The following is a 19,529-nucleotide window of genomic DNA, read 5'->3' as shown; positions in this document are numbered from 1 at the left end:
CTCAGAGCTTGTTAGCAATGCTAAATGGTATTGTAGGAAGCACTTTGGCTACCTTACATCTTGCATAACTAACAGCACAGGCTAGCGACAACTTTTACTCTAACTGGAAGTTATAGAGTGATGCAGGAATGAGTCCTAAACTCCGAGAAATGAGTTAGCATCTTAGCACTTCTGGTTCCCTCGTCTGGAAGTCAATGGGTTTTTAGTTAGATGCCAGAAATAAGGTCTGTGATTACCACAGGCTTAAGAGATTTTAACATTTTGTTCTATGATATAAAATACATCAGTAATAACTAATAACTAATTTTGCAGCTTTACGCCGACTTGTCCGCCTTTACAGCCTTGTGTATACTAGCGCTCATGCGACCGTGGAGTAGTTCGTTTATAGTTAACGTTTTTAACACTTTTTACTTCTGGCGATTGCATTCACACTTCAAAAATCTTAAAAGTGGTGTTCATTTGTGGAGATTATTTTACGGAACAAAACGTGTAAGTGTCATAAACGCTTGTTTGCCACAGAGCTTATTTTCTGCAATAATCCAAAACCCATTGCAAAAATCCCATTGGCTTTTTATCGAGAACCCAGGGCAATTCTAACTTCCTGGTTGGCCTATAAAAATACATCATCCCTGTAGCACTTTATTACACATCAAGATTAGCAGTAAGTTCTTGAAACAATCTCAAACGTTAAAATATTCTAAATATTAGCACAATTTATCGCAAAATAACATAAAATTGGCCACAAATTGCAAAAATGCAAAATAAGTTATTTTGGACAGCACAAAAACTCAGAGATCCTGGAGGGAGTGACTGATTGAAGCTTTGATTACACATGTAAGTACTGAATAAACGGAACGCCTAAAACGTGATTATTCGTAGATACATAAAGTATCTTTACAGATTGGATCTCAAGGTGTCAGACTGAGTAGGGGAGGTGGATTTTTTTTCTTTGAAGACTTGCACTAATCAAAGCCTGAGGGCTGTGACATACTGGCTCCCAATCCTTCAAAGCCATCGCCCTTCCAATCTGCCCCTGCCGGAGACCTTTCCCCTGGCCTCCTGAGCTGTCTGTTAAACACCTGTAAGAAATATTACAGAGCTCGTCTCCCTGAGCACGGCACCTGACCTTTTCAGGTGTCAGAGCCACATCAAACAAGCCCACTAAGACCATTCAGCGGGGCCGGCTCCCGGGGCGGTCGAGGTCCAGCCGTTGACTGACTGACAACTCCAGTAGCAGCGGATGAAGGGCTGAAGAGGAGGGGAGTGTTTAGAGAAGGAGGTTATTGATCCACACCTGGTCTATCATGAACTGGAGCCCTCGCTGTTAGTGATATTTGTGTGTGCGCAGGCTTTGACCTCTGCTGTCTCAGACGTGCTGATGATGACGCGAGCGTGAGAGTCGCCAGAGATGCTAAAGCCCCTTTTACAGGCGAGAAGGCTGACAGGTGAGAGCTGGGATAGCCCAGCCATCTCTAACACATTGCTACTGTCAGCCTATAGATGGATGACAACCCACTGGGGCGGCAGAGACTGAGTGGGGGCCTGGAAAAACACACTCAAGCTGTTCTTTTTCCTTTTGATGTGTGAGCTGAGCTATGATTCCCTGTTATGACTTCCAGCCCCGAGGAGTCAAGCGTCTGCCTGAGGATGTGAAAATGAACCAGAATGACTATTTCAAATCTGAGCTGGAGGGTCATTTGTTGGTCAGGGGGTGACTGAAAGGTGGCTAACCTATTGTCCCCGGTGATACAGGCGGCACAGGTACCGGTCGGCTCCTCGTTTTGCTCGTAGTAATGTGCGTCGACGTGGGCTTCTGCAGCCTTCGTCTTCAGGATCTCCCCAAATTGGTCGCTGCCGATGCACCCGAAGAAAGTCGCCACTTTGTGGGGTTCCTGGATCATCCACTAGGAAAAGAGAAAATAAAAAAACAGCAGTTACAGTGAGCTCAGTTTACAAAATATAAGTCTGTTTGAAGGGTCAAGTTCAGCTAAGGCAGATGGCACACAAACTGTAGCTTCACAGCAAACATACTGCTTGTGATATATGAGGGCTGCGAGCTGTCGTAAACAACCCGAGACCAATTCCACTCCACATAGAAGCACTATTCTCATCCAAGCACTCCCTCTTCCATGTGTGCTAAAAACAGTCTCATCTCCTTATTTACACAAACCCCATAATTCAAGGCTCCATCCTACTTATGCAAACACAGACTGTGTGTGTGTGTGTGTGAGAGAGAGAGAGAGAGTGTGTGTGTACCTGCTACCACAGGACACTCCCTGAACTGCTCGTCGGCCATTTTTTTGGTCCTGATGTACTCAGTGACTTTTACCTGATGAGAGGAGGGAGGGGGGGGGACGCTGCTCAAATTCTACAGCGCTCAGGTTTAACCTCCAAAGATTTATTGACGTACAGTACGTGCTGCTGTTTGCTCATTTTATTGCAGCCTCCTGTTTTGTTGCTGACGGGGGCCCCTTGTGAATGAGATGTTGCTGCTTTTGGGGGATGACCTGTATATGTGTGAAATTAATCATTTCACACGACCAAATAGCATCTCGGTGGGGGAAGAGAAATGCGTTTTCATCACCCATCCAGAGATGCTCTTCCCTGTTATTTTTGCACCCTCCCTCCCGCCCCCCCCCTCTGGTCTCTAGGTAACTAGTTCAGATGGAAAAAAAAATAAACAGCCAAATAGAAAAAAAAAAATAACCAAGGAAAAAAATCATTACTTTAAGCAAGGTGTGTTTTCAAACCAAGGCTGCCAATTTACAAATATAGCTGGCCTTTACCTGTTTATTGATTATTTTCACTATTAATACCTTTGTTTTTGGAAAAAAAATTCATGCCAGTCCAAAATCCAAAAGTATTCAATTTAGAGTGATATTAAACCGAAAAGAGGGATGTTTAGTTTATTAGCAGCTGCAAACAGCAAATGTTTCCTTGATAAATAACTATCAAGCAATATTGCGATGAGATATATTACGATTTGTGACCTTTTTACAACTGCAAATTATGCAGTTTGTCAACATCTGTTTTATCAAATAAGATGTGTTTTCATTCACATATCTTGAGGTCAGAGGTAAAGGGACCCCTTTGTAAATGGCCATGCCAGTTTTTCCTCACCAAAATTTAGTGTCACTTTGGAGCATTATTTAGCGTTCTTCTTGACATGGTTGGTACCAATCGATTCCTTCTTTTTTTTCAGTTTCATATGAAACCAGTATCTTCACTAGCTTTAAGATTGAGCCCGCTACAACCTCTGAAAGACAAAATAGCGGCCGGGCCAGTGGGCAACTCTGGGTCTGAGAAGTGAAGCCAATGTGGAAGTGCCTTAAATTTGCATTCTTTCTAACAGCCAGCAGGGGGCGACTCCTCTGGTTGCAAAAAGAAGTCTGATTGTATAGAAGTCTATGAGAAAATGACCCTACTTCTCACTTGATTTATCACCTCAGTAAACATTGTAAACATGAGTTTATGGTCTCAATTGCTAGTTTCAAGTCTCCTTCAATACAGCATGATGTTCATTTAGTAAATGATGGTCTCATTTAGAGTCAAATAGACCATAAAGCAGGGTATGCTTTAGTGCGAGGCTACCTTGTGATTGACAGGTCGCTACCACGGTGTTGGAAGTTGTCCAGGTTTTCGTCGTAGAACTTTAACCCTTTCACAGTGTGCTTTCAGTTCATGAAAGTTAATTATAACCTTTTTGGTCGCCTGTAAATGTCTTATTCAGTGTTCAGTGTTCCATTGTTAAGCGGGTTAATAGTTTATATATTAAAACATTGATACTTGACATCCGTGTAACGATACAATATTCCCGTGCAAAATATTGCGATACTATGCTGTATGGATTTCCCCCCCCCCAACCCCTATTAAGCGATCAAATTAATAGTCAATTGATTTTCAGTCAATAGACTTATAAATTACTCGACTAATCTTTTCAGCACTAGTGCCAACAAAGTGAACAATAATGATGCCATATGCTGGCTGTATCTTGGCCCATGAGCAGGCCTTCCACGTGTCATCTTGAGTCATGGCTCAGTCATTCAGTCGTGAGCCCCCTCCCTCTCCACCTGGCTGAAAATACACAAACAAGTACAAACACGCACGCGCAAATCCACAGCAAAAGCCGACAGAAGCGAAGGCTCTTCTTCCCCTAACCTCTTGCTGCAGGCACCTCACACTTATCAAGGTCACTGGCTCGGGTACACGTCAAGTCCTATCTGATTTTCTCTTCGCCGTGATGAGCTCCGAATCCAAGGTTAGGAGCTGCGGGCTGTAAATAATGACAGCGCGGCCCCCCTCCATTTGCAAGCCTCTCAGGTGGGAACAGAGAGGGCCACTCAGGGGCTCCCGTCCCCTCTGATGACAGCATGGTGAATCACAGTGGAACCACCGACCTCGCAAACCGTACCCCCTCCTCCACCTCCATCTGAACTCTCCTGCCTCCTCCACCTCCTCTCTCTCTCTCTCTGACTGTCGGCTGTACTCTCACTGCCAGCTCAGCTTGTCATTTTACAGGGTCATTAACAGACACACATACACACTAACATGTGTGTGAGTACACAGTGCACCCACGCAGGGAAAAGGCTGACATACACACACACATATATACACACACACATACAGAGAAATCCTCTCTAGTGCCATAGCATCAAAACTCCCTCCCTTCCTAAAAAAAACCTGCTTTTGCCAGAAGCTGCTCTCCTCCTCCAATAAACACAAAGCAGCAATAGATAAGAAGAAAATGTCTTCATTATGAGCATGTAAAAAAATGTATCTTACAGGGGGGGGGGTTTTCTCCTCTGTGGTGCACAGGAGCGGGGAGTTATATCAATTCATTTCCATCCCTGGCACCCTGCAGACAATCCCTCTCCATTCCCAGATTACGTGAGATAATACCTCCATTATGACAAAAGCGCTATTCGCGGGGTCGCCGAGAGGTCAACCAACCCTGCGCTGGGTATTCATGCTTAGTCACATCCCAATTATACCGCAGTGGCAGAGGCAGAAATTGGCAAATGTACATCAAGGCGCTTCATTACTGAGGGCCGCTCCAGTGAAATTAAGCAGCAGATGAGACAGAGTGAGATTTGCCCCCAGGCGGCATGTTAGAGAGAGAGAGGAGGATGGGAAGAAAGAGGGAAGCTGAAGTAACAGATTTTTCTGAAGGTGCTGGGAGCTTGCATCTCTCGCACAGCAGCTCATGTATATTTACTTAACTAGGGAGAACGCCGGTCCCCAAAGATTAATAAGTTCCCATGATACGCCACAGCGACATATCTCTAGGTACGTTAAGATACGAAAGGGAAACCTAATACAAACAAGCGAGGAAAAATATCCCTGAAAAGCAGGAGGGGGGGCGGGTAAGATGCTGTAAAGGCGTACTCGCTGAAGGCAAAGTGATAAGTATACATTATGTTAAGTGGAGAAAAAGTCTGGTGTCTCTTTCTGTTTGGCTTCCATTTACCCAAATAATCTCACCCTCCCACCCAGCCGCCCGCCCAACACTGGCCCCGGGGCCCCCAGATAGCTATTAATTATGACATCTCATGGTTGCAAGGAGCCCCCACTTGGGGAGTTGACCTAGGCCTGCTCCTCAACATCCAGCAGCTGCCACTCTTCACTACGGAGGCAGCCGCTTCGCGTGGCAGCTTCCAGGAGGGCAATTACACAGCCCAGATGAGATGAGGCGGCTGAATGTTTGGGACTTGAGCGCTCAGACCGCCATTAGCACTATAAGCTATTACATTCCCTCTTCTTCTGCTTCTTTTTTTTCTTTTTCTCTTCCGTCTCCCCGCTCACTTGCTGCTGTATATTGATGAAGTGGTAATGGGACCTCTAGTTAGATATTCCTCATGTAAAAACATTGTCTTGTTTCTAGTCTCCCTCAGGGGTCAATGTATTCTCCCGGAGTTTGCTGGGAATCATTTCTGCTCTATTAATGATGCAATTCCAATGCAATTCAGATCTACTGAAGACGCGGCACAGTGGGCTTTTGTGGAGAGTTGATAGATGACACTGTGTGTTATCCTGCAGCTCGACAACAAAGTGGCGCCTTCTGCACGTCGCCGGGAAGCCGGCTGGTTGGCCGTCACTCCACTTTCCAACCCTCTTGCACTCCTCGGTTCATCCTTAAAACAAGGACGGAGGCAAAGTCTTCATTCTCCTCGCTTCACCTCACCAGCGGGGTCCTCTTGAGGAGAACATGTCCGTGCCTAATGATGGTCACATTAATTATAGGCTTATCAACCCGGCAAAAATTCAATAGGGCTATTTATAGAGGCCTAAAATAGCTGAGGGCGAGGGTGCTGCACGTCGGGGTGGCCTGTCGCAGCCTCCGCTCGCTTGCTTGCACAGTCTGTCTTTTAGAGCCAGAGGTGGAGGCTCATATCCGTGTTTCTTTTTACTGTGCAGTTAAAACAACTAGCAAACATCTGTCCATCAGGACCTGTCATGGCGAGCGCTTTTATATAAAGCACGGCGGAGCGGAGGGCCCTCAGTACGAGCGCTGACATTGATGAGGTCTGGCAGCTTCCATTAAATCACTCTTTCCTGTAAAGTGCAGGGCATCAAAGCAACCGGCTGAGGATTTTTCACTCAATCAGGTAACACGCAACCCCCCAACCACCACCACCACCACTACCATACTCCCTGTCCTCTCAGGGGCTGGAGCCTTCTGGTCAATAACTCCAATCAGTTCAATTTCATGCACAGTTAGCCATGTTGGGGTGCTAGGGCACGGCTCGCGTCGGGGTTGCATATGTTGTTGTCGCTGTTGTTGTTTTTCTTTAATTTTTTTCCCTCTTCCCTGGGAGGGTTGATAAGTGGGGTGGGGACCTGCACTGTGTAAAAGTGGAGACTAGCCAGGGCTAGCATGCTTGTTTTAACCCTGCCTCGCCACAGCGGGCTCCCTGCCAAGCCATTAAAAGTCTCCGTGCTCTGCTTCAGTGACACAGCTAAAAGAATAGAGAGCGGGCGAGAGGGAGAGCTGTAAATGATCAACACGATAATGAGCTGATTATCAGTCAAAGGCATGGATAAGCTCTCTCTCCAGTAATTTCCTTTCAGATCAGTCAACCACATTCTCCTCTCTGCAATCAACACTCAAAGGGGAGGCAGGAGGCATAGCATGTAGCCCGATGGGAACCCGGCCCAATATCAGCTTCAAATATCCAGATCCTCGTCGTCGTCTGATCAGTGGCTGGCTCGTCCCTTGCTGACACACCAGCGTGGCGGGGAGGCTTGTGGATCACTACTCAAGTCTCCTTTTGTGACGGTTGTTTCACAGTTGTCGTGCAGCTTTAGGCTCTGGCTGAAGGACAACATAAAGCTGACTGATGCTCTAATGATGTTCAAGTGTGCTGTGCAATCTGCAAGTATTTGGACAGTGACTCATTTCCTATTGTTTTGGCTCTACTTCAGCATAAGATTTCAAATTTAACAACAACTGAACTGCATATAAAAGGGCTGACTCTTGGCTTTAAAGATCCCATTAAACAGGGACCTTTGGAAAACTGTTTGTTCCTAGAAATCAGTTAACCTCGTGCTGCACTAGTAGGCGTGTATATCCCGCCACGACAACCTGTTTCTAAGGCAATTTAATCATATTAAAGAAGTAATGATACAATTTCATGGAACCTTTAAAAAGGTGTTCACGGTTTATATTCATACGGAGTGAACAATAGGGATTTGTGCCAGATGAAGATGGGAATACATTTCCTCATTAGTTCGTTATTTTGCATTAAAATATTGTGCAAATGCAAATCAATTTCCATCAACTACTGTTATGCAAATAGACCACAATAGGATTACATAATTAATCGAGGAGCAGCAATTTTGATGATGGCTTTTCATTGCTGATTCCCACTTAAGATGGCATTTGTATTATGCATGTGATCCATGCACACTGTGTCGCATTTTTAATCAGACACAATGGGGATAGAGAGGGGAGGCGACATGTAACGTGTCAGGTTCCCAGGCACCTCATGGAGGCATGTACTGTTCTGTAAGAGGGAGTGACAACAAGATGTATGTGGTTTGTCTACAATAGAAGAAGCAGAGGCAGGTACCATGTCACTGTGGAAAAAAACAACAACTTTGTTTTAGGTATTTTATGTTTCTATTAGAAACTTGACACTAGAGAGATGATCTTTCTTGAGAAAAATATCTATGATATGCGTAAAAACAAGCATAAAAACTCTTTTCTTTTAGAACTTTTAGCATGACTTTCTGAATTTCTTTTTATCCTCAATTTGAAAATGTGCATATAAACAAATGCATGGAAAAATACCTACTGTTGGGATGTCATAAGAACCGATACTTCAATACCAAGTTGATGCCAACATTCTGACGGTGACGGTACTCGTTTTTCTACAGTACCGCAGGTACCGTAGGTACGTCAGGGCTCAAGACTTACTCACTATCGACACATCCAGGGGATTCACCCTCTCTATCCCTTATAATGCTACACTGTGAACAACAAATCCATGTTGAAATCGGAAGGAGGAAAGCTGATTAACGTTAGCTGTTAGCTGCCGATGGGAAGCACAGTCCTGCTTGGCTCAATAACGGAGCTAATAGCTAACGTTAACGGTGGTTGCATTGTGTGGTATCGACTACTAAATTTCTGGTATCGTGACATTCCTAACCTAATGTTTTATTTCAAAGCCAATGAATACAGAGCCAACATAATAACAAATACCTCACTGTCTAAATGCATGTGGACTGCACTGTAGTGTACAGGGTATCGGACATTTTTAAAACCCAACAAATACAAGAGAGAGTAAGCTACAAGTGAGAAGGAAATAAACAGTCTGGCTGAACTAGACACTGGTACACTACCCCAGGGGAGTGGTGTTAGACAACACAAAACGCCAAAACATAGGCAGCTTGCATGTCCACGTACACACACACACACACACACACACACGTGTGTCACCGACAGGGCGGCGGGCGGTGAGGTGACAGCTCCCAGGAACAGCCCCGCGATGATAAGCATCAAACTCGATGACGCGCTGACACACTCCATAGGTTCTGATGTTAAACACGACAAGGATGTCCCCGACAGTATCTCTGCACCCTCTTCAGAGAGCTATCAAAGGGCAAGTTCAGTGAGCACACAAAATAAACCTCCCCACCACACACACACACACAAACATACACATATCTATACACACCTCCTAACACATCTCACTGCAGCATCTTCGCACTGCATAGGAATCAGGGATGTGTCGCTGTCCCCAGGCGGCAAGTTTATCTAAAAAGGAAACACCTGATTTTTTTTTTCTTTTTTGGCTCCTTTTCATTCCCTGCCTCCCTTGTTAAACACACAACCTTGATTTTGTTTCTGTCTGCCCGGGAGGGGTGAATTATTTACAGGATAAACAAGGTGATGTTGTTTCAGTCAGTCAGAGCCAAACTCCCCTATCGCAGCAGCAAAGAGGCAGACGGGTTTACCTGGCAGGCATGAGGGGCTGAGCTCGGATACAGAAGCCGGGGAGCAGCTTCACAATGGCGGCCCGTACACTGATACCTCTTTGTGAGGAGGGGGGGGGGGGAAATGCCTCCACACCAGATTCATGGGCTGGGAGTCCCAGACTGCCGCGTCGTCCTATTTATCGGAGACAATGGCGGCTATAAAAGCACATGAGCTGATTTACTGAGTGTGTGCATGAAGTGAGGGTGTGTGTGGGGTTGGGGGGGGGGTGTTATTAAGTGATCATAAAGAAGTGGCATTCGTGTTTGCGGGGGTTGTTGCCGTACAAGGTTTCAGGCGGAGAGATGATGAGGGACCTTTTGCAGCTAAAGCCTCTAATCCCGTCTGTGGTCGGTGCGGGCTCCAGCTGGTGGGAGTGCAGCTGTGCTCGGCCCCTGCACAGGTGAAATCAGTTCTGCCCCTCCACCCCACACCCCTAACTCAAACAACTCCCCTGTATGCAGTATGGTGGATTTTCACGGTGCTTTGATCTCGCGAAGGTGGCGGTGGCCCCCCTCCCATGGATACAGTGACAGCGTGGGTGATCCGTGTTACCGAAGAGATTTTTTTTTTTTTTAAACATACGCCAAATGACAGCCCCGGTTGAGGGCTTAGCACAGGTCAAGCCCGGCTAAATTCAATGTGGCGGTGCGGAAAATTCACTTCAAAACATTAGCTGCTGGGAGGAAGTGGGCTCTAATGAGTGTTATGACTGCATTTTTCTGACATAATTTACCATCAGTGAAATGATGATCAAGATCATTCAACAAAAACATATCCATCCCAGACATTAACCCTAATCTCCCGGTATATCCGCTGTCGGATCACTGACACACTTATATATTGTTTAGCGGTATATAAAGTAGGTCCCTGAACATAAGCAGCTTAAAACACAACTGCCACACATTCTGTTAATGGTGATCATGTTGCGTTATTTCAGCTAGATGCTTGTGTTTTCGAGTAAACCTGGCACTTCAACATTCACCAGAAACAAGCAGACAAAACAGCTGCGCTCCCGGTTTGACCTCCGACCCCCGTCTGCACGTTCGCCGTAAACTGATTCACATTTAACAGACTGGTTTACTTTGACAGGGACACAATGGGAGGATATGATTCGGCCCTTGGCGCAGATCGAAAAACAACATTCCTAATGTCTTTACGCACTGTAGCAAGATCCCACTTATCATATTACTCATGCCTTTGTGTCCTTTTTCTGCAGGCAAAGAGGTTTCTCTTCATGTTACCAGCTGGAAATATCAGTGATGAGCTTCTCCGCTTACTAAGCGCGCCGGTGTAAAGGCAGTTTGTGTGCAGATTCTGTGGCCCGGCTGGCTGCACAGGTAAGCAGAAAATAGCTTTTAGCTCCGGCCTGACCTTGAGAAGGATGCCATTCAATCAGAGAGCTCGCCGCAGTAAAGGCCCTATCATTGCACTAATAGACTGAATCTTCCACTCAGCCCGGATCATGGACAATGCATGGATGGCTTCCTCCTGCTTGGCAAGTTAAAGGGGCAATTTATTCAATAAATTAAACAGGGAAAATAAGCCATGATGAAAGAAATACTGCTGCTGGGCGGGTATGGATTGAACTTGTGTAACAGTCTGCACACCTAATTTAATTTTCAGTTTATAGACATAACAGAATTGGATGACGGCAATTGACAGAACAGTTAAAATGCAAGACTGAACAGACTGTGCTCGTGTTCTCGTTGCCAAGAACGAACATCAGAGGTGGAGAGAGTGTGCGGCGCGCTCCTTATCTGCAGCCCATCATCCAGCTGGAAGAGTCAATGTAATAAGGAGGAGATTTAAGAACAGTTGCCCGCTTTGAACTTTGAGGTTGTGCGATCAAATTCCACCTTATCAACTGGCAGCTTAAACAAGTTGTGTTATTTTTCTGACGGCTTACAGAGAGAGCGAGAGAGAGAGAAAGGGGGGGTGAAGCTGGAACCGTCATAACTACTGGCTGCTGCAGTGCATCGTGACAAACAACGGGCGAAAAAACTTGGGATTTATTGCTCTGATAACCTTCCAGATTCCTTCGGCTGGTGCTGTATGCCAGACACAACTCTGACAGAGTTATGCATCATTAATCCCCATGAACACTGCCAGTGATAAATAATGCTCCACGTCCCTATGAAAAATAAGGCAGTTATTGCCAAACCATAAAGAATGGTATTCATATCATCACTTCAAGCAGATAATAATGTGAAGATACGATGTTTCAAGGATTCAAAAGCACACTCGTACTGACAGTGAGCTGTATATTTCTGCTCTCGTCTACGAGGCTGTTGGAAAAAGAACTCCCAATAAATTACAGCACTTGAGCGGAGTAAATCGAAAATCTTTATATCAGTGTCATACTGCTTGCGATGCTGAGCAGACACTCGAGCTATCAAATAGCATTTAGTGCATAATAAACCAAGGTAAATAACGACTTGGCTCCATCTTTGCAATCATGACTAAAGTAGAAGCAAATAGCAGGTAATCAGTTAGTACACAACAAAATCAAATGTGTCTAGTAACCTGTTGCTCAACGATTCCCACAAAGAGCAGCTTATATCTGATAATTTCTCAAGGCTCAGACTTGAATCCGGTCCAATAAACATAGTAATACTATATCCCCTACAGGTGTAAATTCTTGGTGGTTAAGCGGCGCAAAGAGAAACTAGAAGGAACTCCGTTTGATACAGAGATGTTTCCAGCTCCAGATGCTGTGGGGCCCTCTCTTGTGAGAAGCCAGGCAGAGATCACTTACTTTCCTATTGAGAGTTGGAACATAAATTCAAACCCTGCAATAAATCAAATATAAATTTTCAGCTCCCCTCACTTTCCCCGAGAACGGCTGCAATAACAATGTCATTCGACTCCTGCCTGGTTACCATTAATGCTCTGGAATCCTTCCATGCTAATGATTTGGTCCTGTATCCTGTGCCGTTTTACACACACCCCGCTGAAAAAAAAAAAAAAAAGAAGGGAAATATTACTGACCTATTTAACGCTTTGCAGGTTAAGAGAAGAAACTAAGGTCTGTGGCAGATGCTCTTTACATATACAGTATTTCCAAACTCTCTCAAAATGGACTCTCCTTGCCAGATATAACACCCCTGCGTGCCAATAATGTTAATATACCGAAACTCTGCGGCTGCAACTTTCACATTTCTAGACAGCAACGTTTCTGAGCCAGAAAAAACGAGGACAATGCACTCCAGTTAAATCGAACTTGAGTGAAAAATGTGATTTCTATTTAGATATTGTTCTGTGCGCCAACGAAACCTCTCCTTCTGCCAAAAAACAAACAAATTCGATCTCATTCAGTCTATTTTCTCCTTGAAATCAGTCCTATAATAATCTTTTAAAAACTGATCGCATGCCAACACTGATTCCCTGAATATTTACTGGAATGGCCACATAATCACCATCTGAGCAGTCCTCATAACCCAAATATATACAGTCTAGTATCAGAATCCAATTCATGCTGTATATTTGTTTCGCACAGTGTAAACAGACATTTTAATTCCAGTGAAACCATAACCCCTAAGTGGAGCTGATTCCGGTTAGAGAGACTGTTTAGAGAGAGCCATTCTGGGTGAAGCAAACTTTACTTTTTAAGCAAAAAGAAAACCAATTTCAGTGCAGCACCTGCACCCTTCTGCCCTGTTGGCTTTGGCGAAGCGGATTCAATGAGTTTTCAGCCAACACTACAAGGCTGCGTGCCTGCAAGAATCTGCACTGACAGAAGGCTTTTAGAGAAGAACCAAGGTCACCACTACAATAACACGGCACAGAGGATCCGACTCAGAGCCAGGGGGAAGTGCTGTGTCTCTCTCACACCCTTGAAATGAAAACCAACGAGTGCAGAGGGATACCAAGTTCAATAAACTTCACCTCACTTTGTAACCTCTGCAGAAAGACTAAATAAGCAAGAGGCTAACAAGCCGTGCTTGCTCTTATGGTATTATACACTTCGGTATAAACCAACTGTGTGTATAAGAAAATCTCCATCGTTGCAACATGAAATATATCTCAAGACTAATGGTTGTGGCTTCCAATCCAAACAGCATGAATATACAGTTGGTGTATTAATGTCACAAGCTCATGCCAGACATGCTAGCCTCTTTCAGGGGATAGATATCGTCACGCAGCTGCCTTCAAAGTGCAAGAAAACATATTTGAAGGACAAGTTTTATGCTTAACTAGAATGGCACTCGGAGAGCGTAGACCTCCGCCAAGCTGCCCGAGGACGATTGCCCCCCCCCCCTCCCTCTTCCGTGCAGCTTGCGCCTTCATCCACGTGTAGTTTTGTTTATGTTGAGATCAGCTGTACGTAGCGGAGCAGCGTAAAACACTTCATTCAAACTGGACAGAAACAAAGTAAAACTCACCTAAACCGTCGTCGTTACTCTTTCCAACAATCACCAAGTGTGCTTTGGTCGAACTCAACTGTAATTTCACAGAGTTTAATGTGTCACCCCACCCCACCTCCCTCCACCCCCTGCTCTCTCTCTGTCCCTCTCTCTGCAGGCAGAAGGAAAGAGGCAGGGTGATGCGTCATGAAAGCATCATAAGTTACACTGTGCATGTCTTAAAGCCACCGGATCGCCACCAAAATCGAATGGATTGTTCATTGTGCCACACCCCACCCCTCCAAATAATGTATTTAAATCCATCGCGGACTTTTGGAATAATCCTCCAAACGGACAAACCAACAAACCAACAAACAAACCAATGCCGGTGAAAACATAACCTCCTTTCTAGGCCATCGACCTTGGCGGAGGTAATAACCAGAAAAAAATCTAAAGCACTGTACTGTACATTGTAATTCAAACCAATACAACACTTTGAAAATAAAACCCAACAGTCATAGGGCTGTGTATTGGCAAGAATCTGTGAGTATTTACTGCAGCAGGATGGTGTTTGTGGGATTCAAAATAAACTACTGTGGAGGTGTTCATCGTAATGAGGAACATGTCAGCTAGAGCATCAATGTGGCTTGTTTATGTGTTTTTGAACTACAATAGAGGTCTATGGCACATAGCAGGCTTTGGATACATAGGCAATACTAGTTAGAAGGACCAGTTTGTTGCTGGTTTTGATCTTTTCATGGGATTTGTTGACAATAATAAAAATAGAGAGCATCACCAGATTTATCCTTTTAATAATTCATAACATTCTGGCTATTTTCCTCATAATCTAACATTGATGCTGATTCAGATGCAGATAAAATGTAAAATACCACATTTATAAACATGTATAATTAAAATCATATTTAATAATACCAATATTTGGGGAGTTAGAGTGTTATGCAGCCTTGGGAGAGCAAGTGTTCTCTTGTTTTTAATTGTTAACACTATTTCAGAGAGGTGTTAAATCAACTTTATGGTGTAGTTTGTGCTGTTGTATTGGACTTCATTATATTTACAAGATTATTTTTTAACATTTCGTCTGCCTCATTTAACAATACACAGTGCCAACAACAATTAATGAGTTCACGAAGCATTCTCGCATCTTGTATCGCAACGTACAGGGGCTTCTATTTTCCTCGTCTCCCAGTGTGTAAAGTCACTGTATATGAGCGTGCATGCAAGGAGATGATTTTTTTTTACATAATTGTTAATGATGGGAAAGCCCCAGCAGGCTTCTTTAAAGGGTTGTCAGAGAAATCGCTAACAGCTGCCAGCCACAGGAATTCAGAAATGCCAAACCAGCACTTTGTGATTGGCACAAGGAAGTTACACCCACTTTGTAATAATATGTTTCTCTTTGGTGAGTTGCCAAATGGGCTGCTGCCAATGTAGACATCATGACAGACTGATCAGATCATTCTGTACAAAAACATCAGGCCAAGGAAAACTATAATTATTTGTCTGAGGTCAGGGTCAGGTTGCTGTAAAGCTCATAAATGCAAATGAGATGTAACTTATAGAACAAATCTAATAACGGTGACGCCACTCAAAAAAGTCATTTTCATGAATAAGCCCTAATTATAGCTATTTGCCTTTACATTTTTCTACACATTTCCATACATAGTAGTCCTTCTGACAAGGTAATAATGGCTGTACAAAATCATGGAACTAATGGTTAATGTTAATTCCTAATAGGAGTCATTTTAAAACGGCTAATTTAATGATTTTGATACAGTTAAGCAGCGTTATACTGCTCTGCTGTGTGGAAGGCGACTGTGCTGTTTTGAAGAAGTAAAGTGAAGCAAACAAAAGCAGCGAAAACCTTTCAGAAGAAATTAGCTCAACAGACTGACTGTAGTCGTACATCTTCCTCGACTCCACCACACCTGCTCGGGTCCGTCTATAATAACCCGCCGTCTGCTCTGCAGGTGTACTCTGGGTATTTACTCCAGACCCATCCATCCATCCATCCATCTTCAACCGCTTATCCGGGATCGGGTCGCGGGGGCAACAGCTCCAGCAGGGGACCCCAAACTTCCCTTTCCCGGGCCACATTAACCAGCTCTGACTGGGGGATCCCGAGGCGTTCCCAGGCCAGAGTAGAGATATAATCTCTCCATCTAGTCCTGGGTCTTCCCCGTGGTCTCCTCCCAGCTGGTCGTGCCTGGAACACCTCCCAAGGGAGGCGCCCAGGAGGCATCCGTGCTAGATGCCCGAACCACCTCAACTGGCTCCTTTCGACGCAAAGGAGCAAGGACTCTACTCCGAGTCCCTCACGGATGACTGAGCTTCTTACCCTATCTCTAAGGGAGACGCCAGCCACCCTCCTGAGGAAACCCATTTCGGCCGCTTGCACCCGCGACCTCGTTCTTTCGGTCATGACCCAACCCTCATGACCATAGGTGAGAGTAGGAACGAAGATTGAACGGTAGATCGAGAGCTTTGCCTTCCGGCTCAGCTCTCTTTTCGTCACAACGGTGCGGTAAAGCGAATGCAATACCGCTCCTGCTGCTCCGATTCTCCGACCAATCTCACGTTCCATCGTCCCCTCACTCGCGAACAAGACCCCGAGATACTTAAACTCCTTCACTTGGGGTAAGGACTCATTCCCTACCCGGAGTAGGCAAACCACCGGTTTCCTGCTGAGAACCATGGCCTCAGATTTAGAGGTGCTGATTCTCATCCCGACTGCGTCACACTCGGCTGCGAACCGATCCAGTGAGTGCTGGAGGTCGCAGACCGATGATGCCAACAGGACCACATCATCTGCAAAAAGCAGCGATGAGATCCTCAGCACACCGATCTGCAAACCCTCCTCCACCCGACTACGCCTCGATATCCTGTCCATGAATATCACGAACAGGATTGGTGACAAAGCGCAGCCCTGGCCCATTTACCACAAATACATGCTACTGTATGTTGTGTTCCTCCGGCAGCCCTGTTTCTTCTTCTGTCTGCTCACCGTCAATCCACCCCCTCCCCCCCCTCCCGGTCCCAGCCCTAGCCTTGATGATACATTTGCTTTCCATAAATCAATTTTTGAAACTCAGCAATTACCCCACACCACAGGGAGTCAGGGGAAATCTATAAGTCAGAGGTCCTGAAGATGCTCAATAGTCAGTCCTGTCACTTCCTGTCTGCCTGCTTCTAAACACAGTGATGGACCTCAGTGGTAAAGATAACACAGGTCAATAATAACCATCTGACTAGACACAAGCGCAAAAGAAAAGCTAGGAGGGCAAACTAAACAAAGAAAAACTATATGCATACAGCTGCATTGTTATTAAACAATATTCTAATGTATGCACATATGTAAAGATTCCCACCTAAGCGACATATTCTTATACATAAAAATGATGTTAAGATCTAATACGTATTATTGTGAGACAATAATTATATTAGCAGCACCTGCTTCCACATATTCTTCACCACTTCAAGCCACCCAAGAGACTAGTAAATACATTAAAAATGACTATTGTGCTCCTAAACTCTGTTTTGAAACAGCTGCACCAGAAGATTTGTCTTAATTTCATACTACATACTAATATGACACAGTATGTACAATATATTATTTTTCAGTGTTTACCGTTAGAAGAGTTAGTATATTAAGAAACAGCACTGTCTTCTAAAAAATACGTTCCCATACAACGAAACAGCATTGTGAATTACGTTTCGAGGGAAACGTATCTTGTTGTGGATTATGTTTGTTTTGGACGTATCTAATGATAGTTTGTGGAAATCCATGTAGGGAGGAAGTCAGGGTGGTGGATGGGTCAAACAAACACAGGGCTTTCACCCAGGTCACCACTGTTTGTGTCCCATGTTTGTGTCCAGAAACCCTCACAGGTACTGCATTTAGCATAAAAAATATGCTCAAATCATAACAGGGTATGGGTACCCATAGAACCCATTTTCATTCACATATCTTGAGGTCAGAGGTCAAGGGACCTCTTGGAAAATGGCCATGCCAGTTTTTCCTCGCCAAAACTTTGCAGAAGATTGGAGCGTTATTTTGCTTTTTCCGTGACAAGCTAGTATGACATGGTTGGTACCAATAGATTCATTAGGTTATCTAGTTCCATATGATGCCAGTATGTTCACTCTAGCTTTAAAATTGAGCCCACTACAACCTCCAAAAGATTGACTGTGTTAATGCGTTAAAGAAATTGGTGGCGTTAAAACGATTTTGCGCTAACACGGTAACTTTGACAGCCCTAGTTTCAAGGGAAACATATTATATCGTGGATTACGTTTGTTTCTTGACATATCACAAATATGTTTGTAATGATAGCCAGTGGAAGTCCAGGTACGGAGGAAGACAGGGTGGTGGATAAATCTAACAAACTCAAGACTTTCGAAAAAGTCAATGTTTACTTATTTTAATTTACGTCTGTAGCTTAATAACGTAACAAAGATTTTAAGCCAAACCATGATGTTTTTTATTAAACCTAACCAAGTAGTTTTGTCGCGTTTTTGTTTTGTTTCGTTTCAATTTACAACATTAACCACATGTTTAAAACTGTTTACTACTGCGACCGTAATCCCGGAGAAAATCCCTTGAAACGTAACTGAGAATGCAGCTTAGTTGTATGGGAACGAGACTTGCATCAACGGACGTTAATCAAACTGCAACTTTGGAACACCACTGCTGCCAATTAAACTTTTTAATTTAATTCAATTCTTGTTTTTGTTGTCTGAGATGTTCCTGTAGCTGCCTCGCCACCATCTGGAATTTGATTACTTTCCTTTTTTTTCCGCTGTGAGAAGCTCCACTGTTTCCCTTGTGAATTGATTCATAGGACAGAAATGTTTGTGAGCAACACACACTCAAAAATCAAGCACATATTTGACCGCTGTATTTTTCAAAGCCTGCTTAGAAAGAGTAATGGAATTGGGGAAACAGTATCTCTGTGTTGTTTGGTCGCAGATGGAGGTCAATGTAGGTCATAGATTACTTAATACCCCTTTAATAACTTTTTGATACAGGAAGTAATGCTTCCAAAGACTGGCAGTATTATCACTATGTGACATACAGCTGAAGTGCCTGAAAGACCCTTGAGACACAAACTGATATGTGATATTCTACAGCTAGTCCCACTGCTACTTTAACAGCAGCTTTCAAGAACGGAGATTTAATTTCTTTACATGTTTACCTTTGTTTCATCCCTATCTACCCCTCCCCTCTAGCACTTCCCCTCTCTCTTCCTTCCCCAGGAGACAAAGCAGGCAGACAGCTCTAATAAACAGTGGCGTGAAGCCTTACAGTGATGGCGTATGCCGAGGCAGCCGATGTGATCAATTATCTAGTGGCCGATTCTCTTTAATTAGAGGGTTTAAGTATTGAGTTAGCCTGGGTGGGAAGCTGAGAAGCAGCATGTAAACCAACCTCATTACACTGCAGTGATTCACCTCCCAGGAGCTGTGATCCACGCAGTGTTTACACCATACATTTGTTTCTGTGGTAACATATCGAGTGGAGGAATGGCTTGGTGACAGACCCAGTTTTTTTTTCCCTCCTCTCCACTACTCTCTCTCTCTCCATTTTCTTTCTTTCACTCTCCCTCCCACTCACTGCTGAAGAGGCTGTCACACTGGTTTGCCTTTTGTTGTGGAGAGTCTGGAGAGGTAGCACAATGTGTCCTAGTTAA

The 19,529-nt window shown here is 44.3% G+C and overlaps 1 protein-coding gene across 2 annotated transcripts in view; it reads right to left on the bottom strand.

Annotated features, from left to right (window-relative positions):
- Positions 1–19,529, bottom strand: part of adkb (adenosine kinase b) — a 123,226-nt gene that overhangs the window by 68,272 nt on the left and 35,425 nt on the right. For both annotated transcript variants that reach the window (XM_074619462.1, XM_074619463.1), the window contains one exon: positions 1,732–1,904. In XM_074619462.1, the coding sequence (XP_074475563.1) occupies positions 1,732–1,904 (173 nt within the window). The remainder of the gene's footprint in view (positions 1–1,731; positions 1,905–19,529) is intronic.

The sequence above is a fragment of the Sebastes fasciatus genome, chromosome 20, assembly GCF_043250625.1.
Source record: "Sebastes fasciatus isolate fSebFas1 chromosome 20, fSebFas1.pri, whole genome shotgun sequence".
NCBI classification, from domain to species: Eukaryota; Metazoa; Chordata; class Actinopteri; order Perciformes; family Sebastidae; genus Sebastes; species Sebastes fasciatus.
This window is presented reverse-complemented; position numbering and strand designations above follow the sequence as displayed.